This window comes from Oreochromis aureus, linkage group 13 (assembly GCF_013358895.1).
Source record: "Oreochromis aureus strain Israel breed Guangdong linkage group 13, ZZ_aureus, whole genome shotgun sequence".
Lineage (NCBI taxonomy): Eukaryota > Metazoa > Chordata > Actinopteri > Cichliformes > Cichlidae > Oreochromis > Oreochromis aureus.
Genome location: NC_052954.1, coordinates 393,154 through 414,080, shown reverse-complemented (window position 1 = coordinate 414,080; position 20,927 = coordinate 393,154). Strand labels below are relative to the sequence as shown.

General features: G+C 44.8%; 1 protein-coding gene across 2 annotated transcripts in view; it reads left to right on the top strand.

The window, feature by feature from the left end:
* gbf1 (golgi brefeldin A resistant guanine nucleotide exchange factor 1) overlaps positions 1 to 20,927 on the top strand; it is a 98,822-nt gene that overhangs the window by 72,638 nt on the left and 5,257 nt on the right. The window contains exons 16-34 of one of the 2 annotated variants that reach the window (XM_031747913.2): positions 2,599 to 2,736; positions 2,821 to 2,909; positions 2,986 to 3,188; positions 3,311 to 3,434; positions 5,463 to 5,588; positions 9,023 to 9,105; positions 9,253 to 9,489; positions 9,834 to 9,927; positions 10,702 to 10,878; positions 11,032 to 11,096; positions 11,383 to 11,506; positions 11,977 to 12,048; positions 12,163 to 12,257; positions 12,341 to 12,494; positions 15,519 to 15,744; positions 15,840 to 15,997; positions 16,196 to 16,445; positions 17,333 to 17,541; positions 20,477 to 20,627. In XM_031747913.2, coding sequence (XP_031603773.1) covers positions 2,599 to 2,736; positions 2,821 to 2,909; positions 2,986 to 3,188; positions 3,311 to 3,434; positions 5,463 to 5,588; positions 9,023 to 9,105; positions 9,253 to 9,489; positions 9,834 to 9,927; positions 10,702 to 10,878; positions 11,032 to 11,096; positions 11,383 to 11,506; positions 11,977 to 12,048; positions 12,163 to 12,257; positions 12,341 to 12,494; positions 15,519 to 15,744; positions 15,840 to 15,997; positions 16,196 to 16,445; positions 17,333 to 17,541; positions 20,477 to 20,627 — 2,775 coding nt within the window. Of the gene's footprint in view, positions 1 to 2,598; positions 2,737 to 2,820; positions 2,910 to 2,985; positions 3,189 to 3,310; positions 3,435 to 5,462; positions 5,589 to 9,022; positions 9,106 to 9,252; positions 9,490 to 9,833; positions 9,928 to 10,701; positions 10,879 to 11,031; positions 11,097 to 11,382; positions 11,507 to 11,976; positions 12,049 to 12,162; positions 12,258 to 12,340; positions 12,495 to 15,518; positions 15,745 to 15,839; positions 15,998 to 16,195; positions 16,446 to 17,332; positions 17,554 to 20,476; positions 20,628 to 20,927 lie in introns of both variants that reach the window. The other variant, XM_031747911.2, reaches the window with a different exon arrangement.

The window sequence follows — 20,927 nt, the reverse complement described above, 5'->3', positions numbered from 1 at the left end:
CTTAAACATAACATAAAACAAAACACTGACAACATTAAATCATAACATTTCCCCCCACCCAAAAATCAAACATTTAACCCCAAATGAAAATGTTTGATTCATGACCTAGAGAGGCATGAATGCTGTAGTCCTGGAGGACCAGCGCACAAGGCACTGGCCGCTATTCTGCAGGCAGACGGAATGCTGAAGCGGTCCTCCGGACCCTCCAGCGAAGACGGACGAAGGCTGGACAGGCCCCTCGGACCCTCCAGCGGAGACGGACGAAGGCTGGACAGGCCCCTCGGACCCTCCAGCGAAGACGAATGTTGGCTGGACAGGCCCCTTGGACCCCTCCAGTGGAAACGGAAGGCTGAAGCGGTCCCTCGGACCCTCCAGCGAAGACGGACGAAGGCTGGACAGGCCCCTCGGACCCTCCAGCGAAGACGAATGTTGGCTGGACAGGCCCCTCGGACCCTCCAGCGGAGACGGACGAAGGCTGGACAGGCCCCTCGGACCCTCCAGCGAAGACGGACGAAGGCTGGACAGGCCCCTCGGACCCTCCAGCGAAGACGAATGTTGGCTGGACAGGCCCCTCGGACCCTCCAGCGGAGACGGACGAAGGCTGGACAGGCCCCTCGGACCCTCCAGCGAAGACGGACGAAGGCTGGACAGGCCCCTCGGACCCTCCAGCGAAGACGAATGTTGGCTGGACAGGCCCCTTGGACCCCTCCAGCGGAGACGAAGACGAATGTTGGCTGGACAGGCCCCTTGGACCCTCCAGCGGAGACGGAAGGCTGAAGCGGTCCCTCGGACCCTCCAGCGAAGACGGAATGCTGAAGCGGCCCCTTGGACCCTCCAGCGAAGACGGAATGCTGAAGCGGTCCCTCGGACCCTCCAGCGAAGACGGACGAAGGCTGGACAGGCCCCTCGGACCCTCCAGCGAAGACGAATGTTGGCTGGACAGGCCCCTCGGACCCTCCAGTGGAGACGGACGAAGGCTGGACAGGCCCCTCGGACCCTCCAGCGAAGACGAATGTTGGCTGGACAGGCCCCTTGGACCCCTCCAGCGGAGACGAATGAAGGCTGGACAGGCCCCTCGGACCCTCCAGCTGAAACAGAATGCTGAAGCGGTCCTCCGGACCCTCCAGCGAAGACGGACGAAGGCTGGACAGGCCCCTCGGACCCTCCAGCGAAGACGAATGTTGGCTGGATAGGCCCCTTGGACCCCTCCAGCGGAGACGAAGACGAATGTTGGCTGGACAGGCCCCTTGGACCCTCCAGCGGAGACGAAGACGAATGTTGGCTGGACAGGCCCCTTGGACCCCTCCAGCGGAGATGAATGAAGGCTGGACAGGCCCCTCGGACCCTCCAGCTGAAACAGAATGCTGAAGCGGTCCTCCGGACCCTCCAGCGAAGACGAATGATGGCTGGACAGGCCCCTCGGGCCCTCCAGCGGAGACGGATGAAGGCTGGACGGGCCCCTCGGACCCTCCAGCGAAGACAGACGAATGAAGGCTGGACGAATGATGAATGTTGGCTGGACAGGCCCCTCGGACCCTCCAGCTGAAACAGAATGCTGTAGCGGTCCTCCGGACCCTCCAGCGAAGACGGACGAAGGCTAAACGGGCCCCTCGGACCCTCCAGCGAAGACGAATGTTGGCTGGACAGGCCCCTTGGACCCTCCAGCGGAGACGAAGACGAATGTTGGCTGGACAGGCCCCTTGGACCCCTCCAGCGGAGACGAATGAAGGCTGGACAGGCCCCTCGGACCCTCCAGCTGAAACAGAATGCTGAAGCGGTCCTCCGGACCCTCCAGCGAAGACGAATGATGGCTGGACAGGCCCCTCGGGCCCTCCAGCGAAGACAGACGGATCCCGGACGGGCCCCTCGGGCCCTCCAGCGAAGACAGACGGATCCCGGACGAGCCCCCAATTCTGTTACGTTCTTTGTCTAGGCGTGTATGAACGCAACAAGAAATTGGCCCACTCACGCTCCACCAAAGCAAGAACACAAACAACAATGTCTTCTAAAATGCTAAGCAGCCATTTATTTACTTCAGCTGTGAGCAGTGCCAAAAATAACAAACAAAACTCCCTACTGGTCCCTATGCTGTCCTACACAAAATAAAACCAACCAAAAGACAATCCACTTACCTAACTTTCTAACCAAAAAAACAGGAGAAAACTTAATCAACAAAAATGGCTTCTCACGCTTACTAGGCTGTTGCAGTGAAGAATATGTACAAGGTGAACAAAATACACGACTGCTACATGACAAGCCTATTTACAACTATTTACAAAACTAAAATACTAACACCAGACACCCGAGTGGAACATAGTGGATACACAGACGGACCAGCCCAAACTACAAAGACAGAGGACGCGACTTAAATATACACAGGGAAACACAGGGAGATTGCACACAGGTGGGGAACACAGCTGGGAATAATCAACAAGACGAGACAGAGGTAAAACTGAACACACTCACATGAGACGCGGACCTTCACAATAAAACAGGAAACGAGAACAAATCCTTAAACATAACATAAAACAAAACACTGACAACATTAAATCATAACAGACAGCTTCAGTAAAAACACATTTTTCCTTCTGTTTTCAGACGTTAGTAGACTTGGCAGTACCAATGGTTTGAGTCCTTCACAGCCTGAAAAGGCACCAGTGTATCCTCCAACCAGTGGACATCTAATGGCCGAGAAGATGAGACTGGGCAGACAGGATCAGGGAGACAGCGATCCTTGTGAGGCCTCTGTCTTCTTTAAAGTTTGTCTAAGCGCTGGATGGAAACTGTTCAGCTGAAACTAACAGAAATTCTTTTCTCCAGCTGAGAAGAGAAGTCTGAAAAAGCCTCAGCGTTTCTTGTCCTGTTTACCTGATTCACATGAGTTAATGGAAATTAGAACAAAGAAAAAGGTACGTGGAATTCATTTAATGTGAGTAACTTAAAGAATGAGATGTGCTTGAGCAGCGTTTCTTGCTGTGTGTCAAGCTGCTGATCACAGGCACGGAGCAGTTTAACCAGAAGCCCAAGAAAGGCATCCAGTTCCTGCAGGAAAAAGGTCTCCTTAGCAGCCCCATAGACAACAACCAGGTGGCCCAGTGGCTCAGAGAAAACCCCCGACTGGACAAGAAAATGATTGGCGAGTACATCAGCGATCGGAAGAACACGGAACTCCTGGACAGCTTCGTGAAGTAGGCTTAGCATCCTTTCATTTTAACGTTTGCTCTTCACAGGTGGAGCCATGTGCGTTTAGCAACAATAATCAGTAATGCACCGTGTGAGCAAACAATAATCTGACTGGTTTCTTTTCCAGCACATTTACCTTCCAGGGGCTTCGTATTGATGAGGCCCTGCGGCTCTACCTGGAGGCCTTCAGATTACCTGGAGAGGCTCCTGTCATTCAGAGACTCCTGGAAACGTTCACAGACAACTGGCATGTAAGGGACATGTCCTACAATTCATTATTACTGCTTTAACACAGGATGTCAGGCCACACATGGTCTAGGCTACACTTGAGTCAGAGATTAAATTATTTCACTCTTAGTTTGAATGCTAAAGCTAAAAGAAGTTTGGACACCTCTGCAAAGGTGTTACTGAGCCATATAAGAGCGTGATCAGAGATTAAACAGAACAGACCTGAGAATGAGCATCAGCTGACTGTTAGCTGGATCAGGTACAACAGTAATAATGTAATAATGAGGTTTAGATTCCTATCAGCCTCTCACATTAGGGCCAATAGAGGTTCAGGGGTTGGGTTGTGGTCGTGGGCGGGTGGTGATGTGAATGTCAGCGCTCTTGTGGAGAAGGAGCCTGAGCCTGGGATACAGAGCCTGGTATACTGGTTTCCCCCAGTTTGGTGCCTGTATGTTGGGAGTTTCCCCAGTGGACGAGGGGGTTGCTTCCCTCCAGGTCAGGGCAGGGAAGCAGGTACTGACTGTCATTTGCACTGATGCACCAGTTCAGGTCCCACAAATAAAAAAGCTTTAACAGTGAGGCTGGAGACGTCATGTCCACTGGGTGGTCCCCTGGACCTCACCCCTGGGTGGACGAGGTTCGCCCTGAGTTTCTAAGGTCACTGGATCTTGTAGGGCTGCAGTTTGCTGCCCCAAGTGGAAGGGTTTAAACATCTCGTGGTCTTATTTGCGAGTGAGGGGGAGTGAAGTGGAACAGTCACCGATTGACGCAGTGTCTGCAGTGATGTGGACACTGGCCTGTTACGGTGAAAACCCTGAAAGCGAAGCTGTTGATTCTGTGGTCAGTGTATGTTCCTGCCCTTACATATGGCCACAGCCTGTGGGTACTGACTGAAAGAATGAGATCACAGATATCATCTTCCTCCGTCATGGCTCGGCTCTCCCTTTCTTATTCTGAAAGGTTCAAGGTAGAGTCACCCATCTGACTGGGCTGCCCCCAGTTTGAGTGTTTCGGGCACATCTTGCCCCAGGATGTCTCTGCTTAGGCTGCTCCGCCCGATATCTGACCCATTATAAGTGGCAGAAAATGGACAGATGGATGCTGTGAGGTTGGATGTGTCCATCAGAGCTTGCCTGAACAGTGTGCTTCAGTCACCGGAAGGACGGTGCATGTGTCTGAAAGCAGCTATGGGGGGAGTTCCTACAATAGTCTTCCAAGAACAGACCAACTGGTAAGTGGCAGCACGGTGCTGGAGGAAGAGGAGGCAGCCTCTGGAGCCTATGCCAGCTGTCGCAGGGCAAAAGCAGGCATGCACCTGAACAGCTCACCAGCGTGTTGCAGGGGCATCAAACAAAAGACTGATAAAGTGGATGTACTATTATACTCTTTTATTCTATTGTTCTTTGGCTAATAATGTTACCACTGGGAAGACATGAATTATGTAATTGTCTAGTGTGCCCTAATAGACCCTAATCCTAGTGCAGTGCATTTATAGTTTAATACTTTTACTCGTTCCATCATACCTGGAAACAAACTCGGTACACGTTCATGTTTCCAGCCTGGTCACAACCAAGCGTGTCCATCAGAAGGTAACTCCACTTGTAAGAGACAGCACTCAGTATTGTGGTCAACCCTGCAGATTGTCTAGATTATAGCAGTGGGATGACATAAGTGTCAAGACAGAGTCACATATAGAGTATGACGGGCAAAGGACAAACTGCACAGGGGAAACATTTGACGCCTCAAAATAGCAGGAGGAGCCATGTGACCTGGAAACTATTCCTAGTAATGTCCCTTTTTTTAGGCCAGCCGGACACACAGGAGTAGGCTTTGAAAGAGAAGATGATTAATTCTAGGCAGTGACACTGTAAATGGGTTTTCCACTCTGTGGGGTCAGTGTGGTATCAGCTGAGAGGTCAGGTGAGTCTGGAGGTCAGAACAAGGTGAGCAGTTGTAGTGTGCCATAGAGACACACCAGGCTCTGATTAGGTGAACAGGAAGCATTCCCTGTTTGTTGTGTGATATTTGGTCCATGCTCTGTGTGTTTGTAGAAAGTCAACGGCTTTCCTTTCATGAGCAACGATGCTGGCTTCGCCCTGGCCTACGCTGTCATCATGTTGAACACTGACCAGCATAACCACAATGTCCGCAAGCAGAACATCCCCATGACCGTAGAGGTAAGTGATCACACACCTGTGTGTGGTTGTGAACCATGAAATAGTCATGACAGTTTGTGTTAATGGACGGCAGTGGTCTCCCCAACACTGGTCTGAAAGGATATGCCTCTATAGCACCAAGAACGGAGCTTTGAAATAAGATAACACGTATAAGAAGTGTTTGAGTTATCCCAAAAGCTCGGATTCATTGTTTCGCAAGCCCAAACATGGAAAATGTCACCGGACAAAACCGCTCCAACAGGAGCGTCAAACAGGATATAAAAATAAAGACCTCAGTAAGGAGCTTGAATCTGAAATGATGATTGTGTTTGAGAGTGTCACAGGGATTGTACTTTGAACCTTTTTCTCATCAAACCAGGTTTAACTGCCAAAATGTAACCAAGCAACAGTGGTAACATTGGGACGACCTACCATTGTGATGTACATGGATGGGAATCAAGATATATTCATATGGTCTACTAATGATAATTACCTAACTCTAATGATCACAGCTATGCATTTGTTTACATTATATTGTCAAAATTCACATCCGTGGTCGTAGGTGCATGAAGTCAAGCCTCTAGCTGCAGACTGCAGGGTCACATTGATAGGATGCCACCTGTGCAGCAACTGCAGTCGAGAAATTTCCTCACTACTAAATAGTCCACAGTGAGCTGTTAATGCTATTATTACCAGAGTGGTAGGCCAGGTAGAATCTCACCTGAAGCGTGTAGTGTGCAGACAACTTTCTGCAGAATCACTTCCTACACACCGACAAACTTCATGTACTGCTGCACTCCAAGTGTTAGTGCACCAAGTGTGAGGCATAGCATCAGCTGCAGTGATGTGCATCCAACACATCAGTATCCCATAAGTCAGTATGCCACCTCTGGACTCAGGAGCAGTGCACGCGCTCTCTGGAGGAATCATCATTCACCGTCTTCTTACACAGTGGACGAGTCTGGGTTCAGCAGCAGCCAGGAGAACAGGACCTGTCTGATCAGGGTGTGGGGCTGATGTTCAAGCTCAGCTTCTTAGTTTCAGTGAACAGAACACTTCATGTTTCAACATGCTGAGATATTTTGGATCATCTCATGCTCCCGTTTTGAGAATAGTTCAGGTGTGGCCCCTTTCACTTCCAACCTGACTGTGCACCAGTGGACTAAGTCCATAAAGATGTGAATAAATAAGTTTGGTGTGGAAGAAGTTTGACTGGTCTTATAGTGGTCCTGTAGTCCAACACCAGTATATGCCTCACATACGTGTTTCTGTCCTTCAGAAGAACTGAAGCTCTTACAGCTGCAGACACCATAGGAAACATTCATTCACCAGCCTGTTGTACATGAGCAATAATGGCTGAATGAAGTGTAAAATGCTGCTACTGTTTCCCACAGTAATCGAGTAAATACTCAGTGGTCAGCAGGGAGCTCATTAACAGAGAAAAGTCATAATGCTGAGTTATTTCTGTGCAATGTTTTAAAGCACAAACATGTTGAGTAGAGAGACTGTTCATGGAAACACTATGAAGACTATTAAGGTTGTGTTTCAATGATAAGAAATGAAAAGTCAAATGCATTGGCATGATTCTGTTTGTTTTATGTTATACCTTCATTATCATTTCTATAACAAAGTCAGAATCCTGATTACAATAATCATGCTGTCAATAAAGTTTTGCAGCTCTCTTAAATATAGATATAACTAGCTAAATGAAAATGGTGAGCTGTTATACATGTCAGGTGGTGCAGTCAGTATAAGAACAATCTTTGTTTCATTTTACAGTTCAGTGAACGATCTCAAGTTAATAGAGACGTTTAAACTGAAACTAGCTGCACAGCTTGTTTGGTACAGCTGAAGTTAGTCTTTTTACAAGAGTATACACGATACCACATCACCACAAAAATAGACTGTAACACAACACTGTCACTGAAACCTGCCATAAATGTTGTAAAAATGATTATAATACTACTACTGATAATGATAATAATAATAATGATAAATGAATGTTGCTGTTGACCTTTGCAGCAGTGTATTCCAGCAGAATGCAGTCGGATGTTGGTGAGGCTGAGACAGAGTAAAACCAGAACACTGCTTCTGACATGCATGTGTGAAAAATCCATGAACACAAATGAATCCATTCAGCATTACAGCAAATTAAAGAGAAGTACGTCAAATGATTGTTTAGACCAGCGGTCCCCAACCCCCGGTCCACGGCCCCGTACCGGGCCGTGAGAGTCTAGGCTCGGGTGTGAAATTTATGGTTTTCAGGGTTTTTATCGTTAACTCGGTTTCCCGGGGTCTTTCACGTGTTGTAGTTGTGTGTCTTATTTTGAAAGAAATATTTACGTGTTACTATAGCAACCAGAGAGCATTAAGAGAGGAGGATGTTACTCTCAATGTTGTTGGCGCATTTCAGGAGGACGCTGCTAATAAAGTTACACAATCACACAGTGAATTCATTTATTATTATATTAACACAATACCACAGTTTTTGTCTCGGTCGTATCATTTTATTTTTGTTAAACATGACACATCTGGTGATTTGACATTCCTCTAGCAAAGCTAGTGTTTGCACTGGTGAAGCTGGTGGTTCAGAGAGCCCACAGCTGTAGTCACTGGTTCCACACAGTCAGGGAGGAGGGCTGTATGTCTCTGCTCTCTGCCTTTGGTTGATGGTGTCAAAACCTAAACTCTGTGTCTGGTGACCAGTTTGTGGCACTCACTGATAAACACACCACACACTTGCTATATCTCTTCTTCACATAGTTAATAAAAGCTTGTGTGTTTCCAGAGTCTGACCTCATCATACTATTGTTGTGTATTGAAATCATTTCCATGCAGTTTGGGGGGAAAACTCACCGACCTCGGGGTCAGACAACAGACAGACGTCCACACAATAGTTTGGACAGGGCCAATAAAAGTGGCGCCTAGCACTTCGCTTACTGAGGAGCTTGTTGCAGTATGTAACATTCATCACAGCATGTGTTGGCACCACAGTTATTTTTGGAATGGGAAAACTATGGCTGTGTGCACACAGATCGTGTTCCCTGACAATAACATGACATGAGTGAGGTTCAGCTGAGGGCAGTGGGATGGTAGGTACTGTGTCCATAAAACCCAGCAGCTGCTCCCAGACCAGCGCTGATACTGACTGACCACTGTGAGTTTCCTGATCCTCAGCAGCATCCTGTTTCTGTGTCTCTCTGTGGAATCGCTGTTTTACTAGTGATGCACCTAAAATATATTAAATGACACATGAGTGCGTCTCCAACCAAGGCCTTTTAACTGTTGGTTTGATGCTCTGTGAACAAAGCACTACATGACAGAGGATTGGGTATCTTAGCTTAGATGCTGTCACTGATGTGTGAGTGGAAATAAAAGTCTACTGGTCACATGTTTGAATAGAGTTTGTGGAGGGAAGCCGATCACTGCTAACATGATGTTTTACTTTGAAACAGCAATTCAAGAAAAATCTAAAGGGAGTCAACGGAAACAAAGACTTTGACCAGGACATGTTGGAGGATATCTACAATGCTATCAAGTAAGGCGCACAGCATTACCCCCCTGATGTGTTAGCATCCGCTGTCAGCAGCCAGACCTGAGTCTCATTTCTGTGCTTATCCTGGTTCAGGATTTCTTAGAATTGTCCTAGGCTCATATGAATAGACTGATGTTCTTTCCTTTGTAGAAACGAGGAGATTGTGATGCCGGACGAGCAGACAGGCTTAGTGAAGGAGAATTATGTGTGGAGCGTCTTACTGCACCGCGGCGCCTCATCCGAAGGCATCTTTCTCCACCTGCCGCCCGGCAGCTACGACAATGACTTGTTCACTATGACTTGGGGTCCCACTATTGCTGCACTCTCCTATGTCTTTGACAAGAGCCTCGATGACGTCATCATCCAGAAGGCCATCACTGGCTTCAGGTATACAACACTCAGATGTAGTCAGTGGTAAAAGCTAGGAGACGCTGTGCGTTGTAGTACAGGCTGCTGGCTGGAAATGGCCTTTAAATGTCCACATCCACAGGTTAGCCTGTAGGAGAAACACGGTCCACCCACACACAAGTTACTGGTATTAACTGTGGACGGACAAATCATGTGATTACTGTAGGATAAACTTTGCCCTCGATTCCAAACAACAAAAAATACACATTTTAAAACAGGCGTAAGGAGTACAGGAGTACAGTTGTTAAGTTGAAATAAAGAATGCAGTGTAAACAGTTTGTGCTTGTCAGCTGTTAAAGTGTGCAGTCGTCTGTGTTTGGCAGGAAATGTGCGATGATTGCAGCTCACTACGGCTTCAATGATGTGTTTGACAATTTGATCATCTCCCTCTGCAAGTTCACCACTCTGAGCAGCGAGGTGGGTCCACCGCTCTGCTTTAATCACTTCTGTTCACAGCCAAAGACACTGCCATACCTTTACCTTTAACACACAGTAAGTGCACATGTGACACTGCTTAGTTCAGTCATGTGTTTTGGTGAGTCAGTGGGGCGAGCTGAGGCGGGTCGTAGTTTAAGGACCTGATTAAAGAACACAGCTGACTGTGTCCACTGTCACTGCCGATGTTCTGGTTCACACAATCATCGTTTGGTGGTTTTTGAAGCAAACTGAAATCACTGATACACAACCCACATTTAACAATGTGTACAAAATGTAGCATCTGCTAATATATAAATACTGCTAACACACATAAATAGTGCAGTGTAGTACTGTGAACTGAACCGTGATTGTGAGAAAATGTACCAGAGTTTTTTGTATCAGTTGTACTCCACAGCAAACACTGAGCCATGGTCACACACATGGCCAAATGTAGTGAGGATGAGTGTGAACACAGCAGTTTAAACTGTTACAGACACACGTTTGTTGTCACTAATTAATTCATCCAGATTTGATTCAATGTTCCTGTTACCTGTGTTTCCACCTGCTGATGCACTGTCCCCACTGTCAGCACCTTAAAATGACCTTTGTTTAAAAGAAACCTTCCTCAGAGTTCTCAGCTTCTTAAACATCTACAGAAACAACAGAGTTTGTGAATAATCACATTGTGTTGTCCTGCATGTTGTTCAGTAACAATAATGTATTCAGATGTGTAAATAGTGTTGGAAAGTCTAAGTGTTTGTGTCCCACACACAGTCTGTGGAGAATCTTCCCACCGTGTTTGGCAGTAACAGTAAGGCCCAGACAGCCGCCAAGACGGTGTTCGACCTCGCTCATCGGCATGGCAACATCCTGAGGGAGGGCTGGAAGAACATCGTGGACTCCCTGCTACAGCTGTTCAGAGCTGAACTGCTGCCCAAAGCCATGGTTGAGGTCGTTATTCTGTCCATGCTCTGCTTTCTGATAGTACTGCATAAATAATCAGTGGCATCTACTCTTTGTTTGTTTGGGGTTTTCATTTGTAAAGAGAGACATAAAGTTAGTCTCACGTGTTGTGCTAACACCTACTGTTGCCTGTGTCCTCAGGTGGAAGACTTTGTAGAGCCCAATGGGAAGATTTCTCTTCAGAGAGAGGAAACCCCTTCAAATCGGTACACACCAATCTCATCCTCCATCTTTTAGATCAATATGTGTCACCACACAGTGACTTTTTCCCAAATACTGGTGAACTTGTGTTTTTTTTTTTTACCTGCTAGAACTGCTTTCAACTGCTCCCATGCTCAGTGGTTAGCTCCACATGTTTGACATGAGTGAAATACAAGCTTTATGTTTAATTCCCCGTAGAACAGACTGGATCTTTAAAACCAGTACAAAGGCATGTGTTAGCTAAGAGGCCATAGAGTAAAAGGACGTTTTCTCCTCATCTGTTACATTCAGTGGCGAGTCAGCAGTGCTAAGTGTTTTCAACTGGCTGACGCTTAGTGGAGCCGAGCAGTCGGGACTCAGAGGACCTTCCACAGAAAACCAGGAAGCCAAACAGGCTGCCATCCACTGCATCAAGGTACTGATTCACCATGATGTCTGAACACAGGCGAAACACCTGCTGTCATCTTCAGCATTATTACAAATACAATTCAACTGACGGGTTATTATTGTAGCAACAATGACACGGTGCAAATGCTCCAAGTAATCAGACTACCTGTAGTTAGGGTATGTACAGTAATTGGTGCCTAATTAAAACTAGCCCCATGTTACAGTGTCTGATTTTCATTCAGTTATATGACAACAGCACCAGTGATGGTTTTGGTTTGTTATAATATGAACGTCACAGTCAGATATTCAACAAACTGGTTTTTAAACTGGGACCATCTGTGAAAATGGGAACAACGTTAGCCTGCTTAATAGTTTATTTTTAACCAACAGTCTTTAACACATTTGACCTTATTGAGGTGTGCACTTTGACCATCACTGTTCAGACAGCTGAGACTCTATCAGATCAACATCAGTAGGTTTGCTGTTTGTCTCTTCCAGCAATGTGACCCTGAAAAGCTGATCACCGAGAGCAAGTTCCTGAAGCTGGAGTCTCTACAAGAGCTCATGAAGGTTTTTATTGTTCAGCACATACTTGTTTTAAGAGTCTAAGTGTTGGCTTAGTGTTTCCCATTCACCTCATGGTTCACCATAAGCACACTAAATGACCTGGATTCTCCTGTTAAGGCTCTGATATCAGTCACCCCAGATGAAGAGACCTATGATGAAGAGGATGCTGCCTTCTGCCTGGAGATGCTGCTGCGCATTGTTCTTGAGAACCGGTGGGAATGACTCTTGTGACATTGTTTGTGTTATCAGTGATTTTGAACACAATAAAGAGCTGTTTCTCTGCGTTTGTGAGCAGAGACCGTGTGTCCTGTGTGTGGCAGACTGTGCGCGACCACCTTTGCCAGCTCTGTGTTCATGCTAATGAGAGCTGCTTCCTGGTGGAACGAGCTGTGGTGGGACTTCTTCGACTCGCGATTCGCCTGCTACGACGAGAAGACATTAGCTCACAGGTATAAAAAGATGCTAAATTATTTCCTGACTCCGGCACACAGATGTGGTCTTGCAGACTCGGATCATCATCTCAAGTTAGCAGACAGTCTCAGTTTAGGGCAGCTTAAACCCAGGTAGCTGGATGCTGTTGGTCCAAAGCCACCTGTGATGTTGGTCTCTTTGACCAGCACGATGACTTTGCTCTCTGATGCGTCCATCAGAGTATGAACGTGTGTGAATGTTAGTTAGAAAGCACTGAAAAGCATAAAAGAACGTGCTGGAGTGAATGGGTGAATGTGGCATGTTGTACAGGACCATGAACAGCACTTTATAGAATTTGGTTTGTACATAGATTGTCTGACCTGACTGTTAAATGCACAATAGGACACAATGAGAAACAGGACAGGTGGTGGAGATCATTAGATTCTTCAGGTCGGGTCTTCAGGTTGTGTTAAGTTATGCTACAGCCTCGTGGCTGGCACATTCCTGTAACAGAAATGCCTGGGTCCATTTGTGATGCATCACCAGTAGGATCTGTCCTGAGCCAGTGTATGCTGGGTGTGTCTCGCATTATTGGAGGTTTTACTTCCACATGTCTTTGGATGTCAGCCTGTGGGTGTCCAGAGAACCTTGTACAAGAACTACGTTGGCATGTTTGGTATCCGGGTGTCTGCATGTGCAGCCCAGCATAGCTGGACTTTCATAGTCATGCCAGTGATCCCACATCTTGAGTGTTTGGAATCAAATTTTCCCATTTGATGTTACATAACCATCTCAGGCTGTGCAGATGAAAGCTTTCTAGTTTTTTATGAGTGTTTGATAAAGGCTCTGAGTTTCAAGTACATTGATCCTTGATCGAGGTGTTGACCCTGTGTTCCCTCCTAATTCAAATGTTAATCTGCCGATGATGTGCTAGCTTTAGCTACTCTCTGTGAGACTCCATGGACTACTAGGGGGCTCTTTGACGCTTTGCTCCCCAGGCAGCAAAATGTGTCCATACACTTGTGATGGCGCTCATCTATTTTCATTTGGTGATATAGAGATAGCTGCCCTGGTGTACTCACTTCAGTTTTCTTAATGCTAATTGTCAGACTAGAGCTGTTCGATATAACGATATATATCGGATGACGATACAAAAACGTCTATCGTTTCATTTTACGATATCGTTTGTTTCGTGGTGTCGCAAAATAAACTGTTTACGGCAATATTTTTTCATTATTTTGATGGTCACTGTAGTGGATATATTAATTTCTTAAAGTTCTCTCTTTCTCTTATATTTAATATTTAATTTAACCACACTACGGACGGACAAGCGCCTGTTTCTATGCGTTGTCGTTAGCAACAACGACGGTAAAACCATCGCGTGTCCGCTTGCTTATGTTCCACGTGAACCCTTCACAATAAAGCTCAAGATCCTGTTGAGACTTTTCAAAATAAACTCAATCACGTGAAAGATGCAGAGTGTTTACGGATGAGAAGCAAAAAGAGCCGCCAGGTGCTAAAAAATAAACCTTAGACTCAAATGTTAGAACAGGCTTTTCCCCGCAGCACGCTGTGTAATAAATACAAAGAAAACGGCGGCTGTTACAACTTATGTCTAAAAATGTATCGTTTCATGCATCAGTTAAAACACTGGACTCCAGGTACGCGACGCCCAGCTGGAAACACTTCACGCAAGTCGAGCTGCCCGAGATTCACAGAATTTACAGAAAATGTTACATTTTTGTGATTTATATTGTTATCGGACGATAGATGTCTTAATATCGGGATATGAGATTTTGGTCATATCGCACAGCTCTATGTCAGACCAAAATATTTAAGCAAAGCGGTTTACGATCAGGTAGAAGTGCTCTGTGGTGTGCTAACTGAAGATCCCTCACAGCTCTGATTTTGGTCTGAGCCACTGTAGATCAAACACACTACCATCAGTTCTTCAGTGTATTTTGACTCCTGTGTCTGGGTCAGTGAAGGCCACGATCAGCATGGCTGAGAACTAGAACAATACAGCTGCCACACAACCCTGTTGTTAGCAAAGTGTGGAAATTTCGGAGTTGTGTTTTCTTTCAACGTGTTGTTGGGCCTGTTGAGCCTTGTGCACAAACAAACTTCTTGTAAAGGCGGGGGGTGAGTTCCTGCAGAGTGTGACTGCTCTTGCATCTATAATGAAATGGACCCGTCTTATCCTTTCACTTAGAAGTTGGCTTTGTGCTCTCCATAGAATCAGCTCTGCTCTGTGTTTCCTGACCCTGGAAACAAGTCTTGTCTGCATCTTAGGTTGAAATGGAGATGGTTCCTATCATCGGCTAGTTTTCTTGATTCCCTTTCATACTCCCGCAACAGTTGAAGGGTGTTCCTCCCAAAGTGCAGTGAAGGCTCTCAGTCATCATGGTCATGATAATCTAAGGAGCTTTGAAAGGAGCTTGTGGGGCATGTGATTAGGCGGATGATCAATAATGGGTCCACAACCCTCTTAGGGACATTCCCAGTAGGGTGGGACTCTTCACCAGTCGCTCTTAGAACTGAAGAAGCTTCTCTGATGAAACGTCTTCAAGAAGCTTAAAGACGTCCAGATGCTTTTTCTTTCCAAGCTCCTTAGATTCATCAGTCCAATAACCAACGACAGGCGATGTATTCACACAGGTGATTTTTTTTTTTTTTTGATGGGCACTTACTCATGGGCACATAAATAAATAAATCGCTCTTGTGAAAACGATCGGCCTATCGTCGATATATTCGTCTGATCGCCCAACCTTACTCCAAGCACAGTTCTAGTCTGTAATCTGACCAGCACTCAATTAACTTTTAATTTAGCATCTAAATAACTTGAAAGTGTTTATTTAGTTTGTTTGTTTGTTTTTACAGATTATTAAAAGCATTCCAATTGTAAAATGGAAACAAATTAGCATTTCATTTTAAAATACCTGTGTTGTTCTATTTTGAATATTGTTGTTCTTTAATAAGACAAAGTATTTATCCACCACAACACAATCTTTCGAGTGTTTGTTACTCGATTACCACAGTGCTCTCTCGCTGTGCGCCCACAGGTTCTTCTCTCCCTCCGCCTCTTGCTGATGATGAAGCCTCATGTCCTCTCCCGGGTCAGCAGGGAGGTGGCTTATGGCCTTCATGAGCTGCTGAAGACTAATGCAGCCAATATCCACTGTACAGATGACTGGTACACGCTCTTTTCACTGCTGGAGTGCATCGGAGCTGGAGTGAAACCTCCTGTCGCGTTCCAGCTTACCTCGGCCACAGCTGACAATGACACAGGTTCAGCTGAACAAGCGCCTAAGAGCAAATAGAAATACATAAAAACAACATGTTAGCAGTTTACATGAACATGTTTTTGTTGGTATTTATTGCAGGTGCCCAGTCAGACAGTGAGCTGTCGTCTCATCATCCTAGTGAAGTGAGTTTAGACCGAGGCTACACATCGGACTCAGAGGTCTACACTGAGCACAGCAAGACCAGGATCCCACGCTCGGCCACTGATGTGGATGTAGCAAGCAGTGGATGGCTCGTGGTTAGCACATACACACACACTCACACCTGGATACTGAGTAACAGTATGTTGTATATGACACTGAAACTGTAACAGTATCATATATAAAGGGATGGTTATGGGTTTTTTTCCTATTTTTTTCCTATTTTTAATCGAAAGCTTAATTTATGGAAAGAACATGGGATGCTTGTTCAGATGTTTCTTTACCCCCCCCCATAGGTTGGGAAGGATGACTTTGAGATAAGTAAGACCCCCATACCAGGGTCAAAGGCTCAGCTGAATCACCCACTGGTCAACCAGTACAGTCTGACACTGGGTCAGGACCTTGGCCAGCACGACACAAAGTCTCTCATCAAGTGTGTGGAAACGCTCTCTTTCATCGTTCGAGATGCTGCCCACGTCACGCCTGACAACTTTGAACTGTGTGTCAGAGCGATACGGGTGTTTGTGGAGGCCAGCCTCAATGGAGGTGAGACACTAAAATCTGGACGGTTTTATCAGAAGAACTTAATACTAAACTTTGTTTACTTAGTACTAAACACACTGAGTTAAATATAGCAGGTCAGTCACTAGTTATAGAAAGAGTACTGAACACATCACCAATTTATTTCTAAAGGTGCGACTGGCATGAAATTCTCACCAGATGTTGGTAACTACACATCCAGTCCACACATGGAAACACATCAAACCACAGATGTCCATAAATTCTGTATAATAATGAAACATTACTTTATGTTCATGAGTCCTCTTCACACACTGAGGTTAATTATGGAGTTCCACAGGTTTCAGTGCTAGGACCAATTCTGTTTACATTATACATGCTTCCCTTAGGCAGTATCATCAGCAGGCAAAGCATACATTTTCACTGCTATGCAGATGACACACAGATCTATCTATCAACCCATATAATATATTCACATTCCAGTTTCTCTCCAGTGTCTGTGGGAAAGTACCAAGAAATGATGAATGAAACATCTGTGCCTCACATGTGGTCAAAAGCTTACAGATTGTGGATTCAAGCAGCAGAAATGAGCTGATTTTCATTAATGGTTTCATGGATGATATAAAGCAGTGTCGTGTAATTACAGTGTACTTTCAATCGCCATTTAGTGAGACTAGGAGGTAAACTACACTGCATCCACGTGGCCACATCAACAGCACACCCAAGCAGCAGCATCCTGGATGTGCACCAAGCTGCGAGGGCTCTCTCTTAGCTGCTTGTGGCTTTAATTGTTTCCATTATTATAGCATGTTTTTAACCCTTTAAGCAGGAAGGGCAAATATTTCAGACACCCATGCTTCTGGTAGATTACAAATGAGATTAGAATCTCCTCTCTGTTACTCATACTTCTCCAGGTTACCGCAACCACGACAAGAAGAAGAGCCACAAATATGACACCTCCAAGTCTCGGATGAGGAAAAAGGCAGGCGGCAGGGAAAAGGACAGCGCAGGCAGCGTGAGGCGAAGCAGCAGCAGGACCTTCAGCCAGCGCCCATCACGTTCCTACAGTGATGATGAGGAGGATGAGGGTGTCCCAGCCAGTTACCACACGGTGTCATTACAGGTTAGTCAGGATGTAAGTACAACAGCCCTCTTTACCCTTCCTTACCCTTCTAATGCTGATGAGAACCCAGCTCTCCCAAAAGGATCTTGTTTTACCCACACATGTCTGAGCATTTTAATGCAGCACTGAAACTCCTCCCACTCAGGACACTGTAGTGTCAGCATGTAGGACCCCTGGTTTTGGGTCACAGACGGAGTTTTAGGTGCAGCTCATAATCAAAGTGTTGCATCAGGACTCTTACAGCTGTTATAGAGCTAAGCTGTAAATCCATGTCAGCTGTAAATGTAGCATCACACTCTTCCTGACAGAATCCCATTTGTTCTGTTTCTGATGTGGTGATGGGTCAGAACTAGAGATGGCACGATACCACTTTTTTATGTCCGATACCGATACCGATATCATAAATTTGGATATCTGCCGATACCGATATGAATCCGATATAGTGTGTTTTTTAATCAATAAAACTGTTTTTTGAATATCTTGCTGCATTTTGTATAAGTTCATACTCAAGTTTAAATAAACAATAACACTAAAGCTATTCTGTTATACCTGTATGTAAAAAATACACTGCACCCAAAATATTTCATAGTTCAGCAACACTGATCAATCTAATAAACTTAAACCTGCTCCATCCTCCCTATTCTGGTATTTTAAAGAGTACTTAGCAGAAATATTAAGCAACCTAACTAATAGGGTTGCAAACTCCCAGCAAAAAAATAGGGAACCACCCCCACCCTCCACCTCATGATGCTTAATCGATGTAATCAACTTTAATTTGATGCAGGGTGAAAAAAATGCACAGAAATAAATTATTTTTCAAGAATAATTAAATAGATTCAACATCTTTCTTCAACAGAATTGCAGAATTCACAGATGGTACCTTCTCAAAGAAAAAAGTACTATAGCTTACTAGGGTATATTAGACTTAACAGTTACTATATACAGTAATGGACTTCTATACATTTTACATCAGATTAAAACTTTGGGTGTAAGATTCAGATAATTATTTATTAAAAGCTAGACATTTTAAATGAGAATAAGAAAGAAAAGTATGTCTTTGTGCCCCCTTTTCCCTGTTAATGCCCTATTGGCCCCCCTGGCTACACTTTGCTAGATCCGCCCCTGCACAGTTACCAGCCGTCAGCTACGTAGAAAAGGATCCTGGTGTAGAAAGTAATATTAAATACATTCTAACAACAGCTTATCAAGCTTAAACGTGCTGCTGTTGTTCAGCCGCTGGTTTCCTCTTTCTGGTGCAAAGTGGGCCAAAAACAAAGAAGAGAGACGGACTCGCGACAGAAAAGCCGATCAGCTGATCATTAAGCAGTTTCACGATTGAAGTAGCTGCAGGAAGGTGAGGGAGAGAGAGAGTCAGTCGCTCCATATATCGGTTGTTAAGCTTAACATGGGAACGCTTTACAAACATTCAGAGATGAACTTACACACTTGCTTTACTTCTCTCTGGGATAACTTCCTCGGAGATGAAATGCTGGTTTGGTAGCGAGGCTACAAATACACACAGCCCTCTATCACCTGACACATACTGCTCCGACGCTACGGTTATGAGCCGAGTTACGCCGTGTAGCAAGTTTTGTGAGGTGTTTTTTTTGATATTTAATGGATCGGATTACATTTTTTATTTCTCTCCGATATCCGATCCAGTAATTTAGGTCAGTATCGGACCGATACCGATACGTAATATCGGATCGGTCCATCTCTAGTCAGAACACTGGGTTAAAGGATGTTACCTGTTCTCATTGTTACTCTCAGTGTTCCCCAGTTTTCAGCAGTTTTCAAAGACCATTTCACTCACACACAGTGTGTCGGTTTCTTTTTCCATGTCAGTGTTCTAGACACAGTCACAGACGTCAGTGTAAGTAGGTGGAACATGTTGTGTTTAGAGTGTTTACACATTAAATACAGAGTTGAGAGCTGTTTCAGTGCCTGATCCCATCCGTCTGTGCACATCAGAGTTTGGAGCTTTTAGTCAGCATGTTCAGAGTTGGATGAACGTTTGAACATTTTTGTGTTGTTGATCTGGATTTAACTTCAAATTAATGTATTCACACACACACACACACACACACACACACACACACACACACATAACCCTTCTTTTCTTCAACACAAATCTTCACTGCTTTCTGTACCTGCTTATATGGCTGTTAAACTAACATGGGTTAAAATTCTCTTATTTTAAAGAGCCTTGTTTTGTAGTCAGTGGGAGATTGTAACTACAATACTTGTGGACAAATTTGAGGTTATTTTGTTTTATTCGAGTCGTTTCTTTGTATAAGGACAGTTCAGCACCTCTCAGACAAACATGGTTTGTTTTCCTTGATCACATTTACTGATGTCATTACCAACTAATGACACATAAAGAGCAGCTTATGAAGAACTTATTAAATGTACCTTCATCTATGATGAAATTAGATGACAGAAAACTGTTTAGACAAACATTTAAACCACTTTGTTGTGTTCACCAGTAGTTTTGAAATATTTTCCTGTAAATTCATAGAAGAAATAGTCAGCATATTAGTTCATGATGAAATTAATTATTAGCTAAAGTTCCATATAAACTGGTTTGAAATGCCTTGACCAAATAAACCATTAAAAAGAAGAGCAGTGCTTTTATATTAAAGCATAAATATGAATAATCTCACTATTATTCACTGTGGTATTCTTATTTAATTGCAGGACCTTTTTCAGTTTCATAATATAACGTCTGTATAACATATAGCATAGTCTCCTGTTATGCAATTGCATCAAACCGTTTACTGTCACAGACACATTAACTCACTGCCTCCTTGCTGCTAGTAGTAACTGATTAAACATCTAAATAGTCTCTACGTGGTTTCATTCGTCAAGCTTGAGCTGCAGACATAAAGCTGGGCATCTCCTTATTATTAATGCTGGTTTTTGTGGGGGGGTGCAGCTCTTAGATCTGATGCACACCTTGCACACCCGGGCTGCCAGCATCTACAACTCCTGGGCAGAGGAGCAGTGCCATCTGGAGGCTTCCAGCAGGAAGATTGAGGCTGATTCTCAGACTTTGTGGACCAGCTGCTGGTGCCCCCTGCTGCAAGGTAGGAAACTATTCTGTGCTCTCTGACTGTCGTGCACACATTCACAAAGTGTGTGTGTAAATATGACTTGTAGTAAAAAGCATGGTTGGAGCAGAAAACTAGAGATTTCTTAAGTCTTTTTGGCAGTTAGATGAACAAAGGGATTTTGGTAATAAAGATCAGCATTTAGGAAGTTCAGAAGTCTTATTTAATGTTTTACAAATGGGAAAATGATCAATTGGGCAAAATTTCTTAACTCAAAACTTGAAACTGTATTTCTTTAAATGTATTTTGTGAAGAATTGTGACCAGACTTTTGTTT